Source organism: Octopus bimaculoides, chromosome 13 (genome assembly GCF_001194135.2).
Source record: "Octopus bimaculoides isolate UCB-OBI-ISO-001 chromosome 13, ASM119413v2, whole genome shotgun sequence".
Classification (NCBI taxonomy): Eukaryota; Metazoa; Mollusca; class Cephalopoda; order Octopoda; family Octopodidae; genus Octopus; species Octopus bimaculoides.
The window spans coordinates 46,323,035-46,330,865 of record NC_068993.1 but is presented as its reverse complement, the minus strand read 5'-3'; the positions used below and the strand labels follow the sequence as shown (position 1 = coordinate 46,330,865).

The following is a 7,831-nucleotide window of genomic DNA, read 5'->3' as shown; positions in this document are numbered from 1 at the left end:
TATATATATATATATATATATATATATATACACACACACACACACACATATATATATATATATATATATATATATATAAATATCTATATGCATGTATAAATACTTAAGTGTGTGAGTGCATCTGTGTGTGTATGTATATATGTATATATGGATATATAAACACACAGACACACGTTTTTGTACGTGTATAAACACGGACACAAATCACTGCACGTGCACAAATCACGCAGATAGCTGCTACACGCACAGAGATTATTCAATATATCCGCTTTTATCTACTCTATGTTTCCCGCCCTGCGCAAGCACATATAGTCTCACACACCATTTACTTTCGTCCTCTTTGGTCATTATGTTTATTGAGTAACCACTTCTTAAAAACACACCCCACATATTTACGAAATCATTATCTTCTAGCTTTTAAGCTGCTCTCCCCAAAATACATGAACTTAATATCTCCTTGATTATATTTTCTTTAAATTCCTATTACTCTAGAAGTTCTTGGATTTTTTCTATACATGCACACACGTATAAATAAAGCCATACAAATTAGATTACACACATTTAATTTTTTTAAATTATACACGCGCACGTAAAGTACACCACAATCACATACGTACATGTTCTGAACACACATGCACTTACTATTGCTTATGCACCCTGCCCCGAGTATAAGCCGCAAACACTCACTCATAAAGAAAACACGCAATCTATCTTACAAATATAAGCATACTATGAATATAAACGCATACCATAAGTTCAGTATGTTTCTTGAGTAACCTCTTCTTTAAAAAACTACTACATATTAATATTATCTACCATCTTTTAACCAGATCTCTACCCACTAATAAATGAAAATATTTCATTGACTATATTTTATCTAAATTTATTTTTCTCCAAAGCCTCCTCACTGTTCACTGTAAATGTAATATATTAAAACCTTTCACACAACCTCAGCTTGGCATCATATTTTAATCTTTTCATTTTTAAATTTAAAAATTTTTTATTTTGTCATTTTTCTACATTTTCTATCGTTTTTTCTCCATTGTTCAGTCCTGTCATTCTTAGCTGTTGCTTTCCCCATCGCTAATTGTTAACTTCTCAAGTATCACTCCCTTCTATCTGTTCATTCTTCCTAACTTAACTTTACTTCTCTTACCATATCACCCCCTCTCACCATCCTACTATGGCATTACCCTGCCTCTGTACTAAACTCATACCACATACCTGTTATATACCAGTGTCTGTTTGCACGTCTTCATATATTCAAGTAAATTACAATATACAGGTATTTATATAACACACAGACACAAAGTAGGAGGAAGTTAACCAACATCACATGGTTTGTCATAGACAAAACCTCTATAGTCAATAACACTGGTTAACACAATTTTTGTCCTTGGGTAGTAACTGTTATTTCTTATTTTCTTAACCTTAGGAAATATGAAAAATGGATTATATATCTTTCAAACTTTGCTTTGGTTACATTTATTCAAACCCCACAGAATCTCTCTCAAAATATGGCTATGATGCTTCCCTATTAATCCTGCTCACGTTTAGTGATGCAATATTGTCAGGCACTGAGGCACATCTTCAAATGTTTAAGGTCAAGCAACTGAAGGCAAATCTGAGGTGTTGAGCAGAACATTTACTATAACGATTTTTCTGCTTCAGTAACTCGGTTCTGGATCAGTCTGAAATGTAATGGAAAATAGGACAGTTTCAAAGCATTGATGTCCAGGCCACAAATGCAGAGTTTGACGGGAATAGTAGTTACTTCCTTGGATTTCTAGATAGAACCAAACACGAATTAACACTTACCAAGCAAAGATTAAAAAAATTAAAATTTTGTTACACAGTGTAATAGTTAAAGGTTTTGCGTTTACTTTTTTATTCGAAGAGGGAAATAATATGAATAAAACAAGAATCTATCGTGTATGGTACTTAGTATACCTTTGTTATAATGGACTATTGAACGTGTATATAGTTTTTGTTAGCTACACTGCGTCAGCAATTTATGTGTATAATATATGTATAAGAAAAATAAGAGTAAGAATAGGAAGAATGTTTGGAATCTGGAGTCATTTGCCTGCAGCTCAGTGGCGCCTTGAAATTTCTGCAAACACGTTGTTTATCAACCGACTAATCTTACAGGTTAAAGTAAAATGAGCATTCAAGTCACGGGCCACGATAAATCATTTCTCTTGTCTTCTTATTATTTAAATTATATAAATTACCTTTAGTTATAAAATTTTTCTGCTCATTGCATATGTAATCAAGTTTTCCGTTTACCTCAGCCAAAGTAGAACAAATTCTGTGTGGACGACTCCTACTGTCCACAATTGTCTTCTTTTCTCCAGGCAATTAGACTGCCATTCCTTAAATGGTACGTTTATGAAGAATTCTTGGTTCTTGAGACTATCTCCACTTCTTTTGAAATTGATCAGAATTGCCACTAGGTACTTGTTTATTTATCTCTCGGAGAGAAAATAATTTCAATCACTCACAAATTTATCTTCTATATATGGTATTTAATAAAACTTTATTCGCGTTTATTGTCCATGTTCATACCATAAGCCATTAGACGTCAGTCATTTTAGCTTACTTTATACATGTGCGCGTGTGTATGTGTGTGCATGCGTGCGTTTGTGTATGTATGTGTGTGTGTGTGTGTGTGTGTATGTGTGTGTGTGTGTGTGATGTGTGTATGTGTGGAGAGTGAGAAAGAAATAATCAGAATGAAAGAGATAGGGGAGAGGCAGGCAGATTAGAATGAGAAGTATTTATATTAGAAGCATGATGCTGCAGAAAATCCATTTGGAGCTGATTGTTGTGTTGTAGAATTCAGCGTAATTTCTGAATTTCTGATGAGTGGTGGGTTCGGTTAAGTATAAAATTTGATGATTTTCTTGAGTCAGAGAGATTACAGTGGAAGATATTAAGAAGAGAAACAAATATTGGAGTACTATGGGTTGGTATAAATATTGGTTAAGCGAGGAAGAAGCAGAACATAGGTGAGAATGAGAGATGGACGACGATATGAATTGTACAAAGTAACAGAGTCAACAGACGCGTTGTGATGAAAGAAGCAGACAAAGAAAGATGAAAATCGGATGCTAGAAGAGAAGATATCTTAAAACGGAAGCAGAGAAATGTGTTGCTTTAATAGTGTGCGAAGAAATACCAGAGAGAGCGGTTAAGACGATGCACCCCCAAGAGAAGGAAAGACAGCAAGACAGGTATAGGAAGTGATATAAATGATATTTGTAAAGGAAAAAAGATAAGTGTGGACAAGGAGTAAGTTGAGATTAATGGCGAAAAGATAATCGCAAGTTCAAGCAAGCAAATAAAAAATTGCTCCGAGACGATATTTTAAGTGTGAATTTCTCTATGAAAAAAATTACAATATAATTCCTTTTATCTTTTTATTGCATAATGATAAAAATAAAATATTACGTAACAATAAAACAATGTAAAGTAAAGGAAATGTAATGTTTTTGAAATGGATATTTATTGTTTTTGAAATTCTAGAGAAATTTTTCAAGTATTTCAAAGTCGTGCACAGTGTTTAGTACATCGAACAAAATGCTTAGCAGCATTTCTACCGGCTCTTTACGTTTTCTCTCAAGTCGGCTGAAGTCACTTTTGTTTTTTCATGCTTTCGGGCTTCATAAAATAAGATACCACTGTAGGAATTGATTCGGTGTAATTGATTTTCTATAACTTCAAAATCTCAGGCCTTCTGACTTTAGGGATTATTATTATTATTGTTATTATTTTAACTCAGTTTTGTTGGACATCCTGGTGTCTTGCGTGCGTAGCGATCTTGCTACCTGCATACTACGATACCATGCTATGTGTTCTTTTCAAATTTTTTATACTTTGCCGATGATTCTGACCAGGCTAAGTAGATAAACGTTTTGTAACAGCTCTATTGAGTACTCTATTCTGGTTTCCTTCATATTCCTCTTGATGTTTTCTGATACTGTCCCCAGGGACCCAACAATGATTGGAACTCTCTTCATCTGGTCCTCCTGTCTACTCTTCTCCTTGCTTTCGACTCCTACCTCTCTGTTTTCAACTCCGACCATCCTTTGTATCCCATCCGCAGGGTCTCTCATACTCTCATATTCTCACTAATCCGAGATATTTCTACTCTAGGTAAGTAATCCTTCCTCCTAATCACTCTCACTTGGTTCATTAGTTTATTTTCTGACATTGGACACATGTCCTTTTCCATCCAAAATTTCAAGGCACGTCGGCCTACTCCGAGACTTCTTTCCAGTTTTGCTCTTTCATGACATGCGATAAGAGTATCGTACTCTTCCTTCGTCCACTTATGTCTGTTTTTGCGCGCACTGTGTATGAGATCTGTTTTGACATAACGACCATCCCAGGCCAGATCACTGCCGTTCATGCGGGGAGTTTCGGACCTGCAGGGGAGGAAACCTTCACCATGATGAGCTATAGCTTCTGAATTTAAATTCTGCCGTGGTCGACTTCGCCTTTTATTCAATAGGAGTCTATAAAAGTACGTAAACCACCCTCCAATTACTTTAAATTCATTTCCAAGTGTAGAAGGAAAATGAAAACATATTTTACAGATGTAATCGTTTAAGAAAAGTCCTCAGCATATAATAGGTACATATATTATTGTTGCGTAATTTATGAATTATGGGAATATAAAACTAAATACAAATATATATTTATTATGTAGTTTATTTCTAACATAGAAACAAGGCTTCATAGCCGTCTTATGTTTGACCCCTTAGATATGTATAAACAGCATACATGCTCATTTCCCCAGTTTATTGGTACATTTGATGCTAAACTCTTTCGATATTTCCCCGAAGATTGCAGACAAAATATATTACAACTGATAGTCTTAGCATTTTAGTTGCAATATTGATTGTAACTCTCAATGAATAATTCCGAAATTGTCGATAATATGTAAAAGTTTTTCGAATATACCAGCTTTTTTAGAAAATAAAATTATTTGTGTTTTAGTAATAAACCAATATTTATAACATATATGGTGTAAATGATTTAGAGATATGATCAAGAATTGACACTCACTTATACGATACTGCACGTTGAAACAACTACAAATCGATCGCAAAAATGCACACCAGAGATCGATCACACACACACACACACACGTCTTTCAGAATATTCCAGTAACGCCATCCAAACCATGCCGGTATCAAGTTTCGCACCAGAGTCATAGGACGTTCCTTTTAAAAACTGAGTTTACAACATAACATAACAACTCGGCATTTTTACTTCAACTGGTTCTGGCTCATTCCATGATATTGAAAATGAAATCAAGGCATTAGAAAAAATTAGGAATAAGTAAACAAGGAAAAGCAACATTTAAATGGCACGTGAACAAATTCCCCCAAGAAATACCAGGAAACCCACTGACTCCCAGATATATCTCGGCAAACAACTCCCACCTTGAGTTGTCTATGATGCCCGAAAATATGAAGTAAATGACTATTCCAAGTGGTGCTATTAATTTTGATCTGGCTCCCGAGCCAATAATGGCTAGATCCTATCATTCGTATCATACACCAGGGATGATTAGGGCTTAACAGGATCAAAATCAGCAATGCAACAACAATAGAATTCTTCAATAAAAAAAAAACAAATTACACATGATAATGGCAACTGAATTTCTGCTGGATGAATATGTACGGCATTGTAAATGACTGTACTGATGTACAAAAACAATAAGTAAAATTGGAAAACAGAGTAAAGCAACACTCACCAGTCCGCCTATAGATCGCATCCCCATACTGCCTGACAGGGCGTTTATGCTAGCTACTGTAAAGTACCCCTGGAGCGCCTCAGTTAGTTGATCTTCTGAGCAGTTCGTATCGTTTTTTGCTCTCCACCACTCTGGTGTGTAGCCTCCGTTTAACATCCAGACATGGCGTCTTCCATACAGTTTCAACCTGTAAGCCTAAAGATTCAAAATACAATTGTGAAACAAAATAAATTACCATAAGATAAGGCTGATTATTTGTTGAAAATTTGTGAATAGTGTAGGGTTTACGCTACGAGAATATCACCTAGCTATTCTTATATCAAACCTCTGGAGATCGCCCCTGGTTCTATAATGTGCATTTCCTCTTTTGAAGTCATCTCACTTAAAATAGACCGTCAAAATGTAATGTATAGGTGTAATTTCATTCACTCATACTTTTCGTGTTTATAGGGTTGTTTTAAGCTTAGCAATTAATATATCATTCTTGTTGTTATTGTTATTGTTGTGGTGATGGTAGTGGTGATTGTGGTGGTGTTGATGCCGTTGCTATGTTGCTATTAACGTTGTTCCTGCTCTCGTTATTATTGCGATTACTTTTTTTTTTGTTTTTTGACGCCGTTGTTATTAGTAATTCGATTAAGGCAACGAGCTGGCAGAATCGCTAGCACGCCGAGCGAAATGCTAGGCGGCATTCCGTCCGTCTGTGGTCGACTTTGCCTTTCATCCCTTTGGCGTCTATAAAAATAAGTACCAGTGAAACACTGGGTTCGACTTAATCGACTAGCCCCCTCCTCCACAAGATTTCAGGCCTAGTGGCTATTGTAGAAAGGATGATCAGTAATGTCACTCCTGTTAGTGCTGTTACTGTTGTGCCGTTACTACCGCTGTTGCTATTTTTCCATCTGCAAGTTGTCCAACGAAAATTACACTCCTTACCAAGCAGGACTTGTAGGATTGCTGGTTTGGTTGCCAGCGGTCGACCATGACAATTCTTACTAGGTTAGATGCACTGGGTTACCAGTAGCACTTATAGTGGCTTCTCTTTAACTCTCTCTCTCTCTCTCTCTCTCTCTCTCTCTCTCTCTCTCTCTCTCTCTCACACACACACACACACACATTACACAAACACACTTACACAGACTTACATACACGCATACACACACTGAATCACACACACAAAAAGTCACAAACACGCACAGACACTCACACATAGAAACATATATATATATATTATATACATACATATATATGTGGGTGGAGTGAATGTGTGTATGTACGTTTGTGTATGTCTTTGAGCTTGAATTTGTATCTCTGCCGCTTACAACCGATGTGGGTTTGTTTTCATCCCCATAAACTAGAGTTTCAGCAAAAGACAGCGATATAATATGTTCCAGATTTAAAGAATAAAAAAACTAGAGTCGGTTTGTTTGACTAAACTCCTCAAGACGGGGCCCCAGCATGACCGCAATCCAATGACTGAGTTAATAATATGCCAAAAGATCACTTATGTTTGGCATAACAATACATTGCAACGATGCAGCTATGCCTGCTTAACATTTCGTCTTGAGGTAATGTGAGAGCAAATTAACATTAAAGTCATAATCTGTATCCAAGGTATACTGCCGAGAACATTCCAGTACCACACCGCATGCTAACAAAGCACTCACCGATTATAAAGATTTATAGTATCACATAGCGTTATATTCTAGGAACCAATGACAGCTTTGCGCGTGAATGATGGTAATTTGCAGATACTTACAGCTAAATACGCAAGCAAATGTAGATGGTTAGGGAATTTGCAATGACTGTTATTGATGTAGCATTACGAAACAAAAAGTTGTATTTTAGTGTTCTGTTATTCGACACCCTGTTACTTCAAATAATTCTGCTCCCGCCACGTTTAAGACAATTCAAATTTAATATTTTTTATTTATTCATTTATTTGATTATCTCGTACATTTAGTAAGGAAAGGAGTCCATTACTGAGATGACTGACGGGTCACATACATACACCCCTTCCGATATATATATATATATATATATATATATCGGAAGGGGTGTATG

General features: G+C 35.8%; 1 protein-coding gene across 1 annotated transcript in view; it reads right to left on the bottom strand.

Annotated features, from left to right (window-relative positions):
* The window catches only part of LOC106869702 (uncharacterized), an 875,881-nt gene that overhangs the window by 121,149 nt on the left and 746,901 nt on the right, over positions 1-7,831 (bottom strand). The window contains exon 6 of the mRNA XM_052972461.1: positions 5,768-5,962. Within this exon, the coding sequence (XP_052828421.1) occupies positions 5,768-5,962 (195 nt within the window). The remainder of the gene's footprint in view (positions 1-5,767; positions 5,963-7,831) is intronic.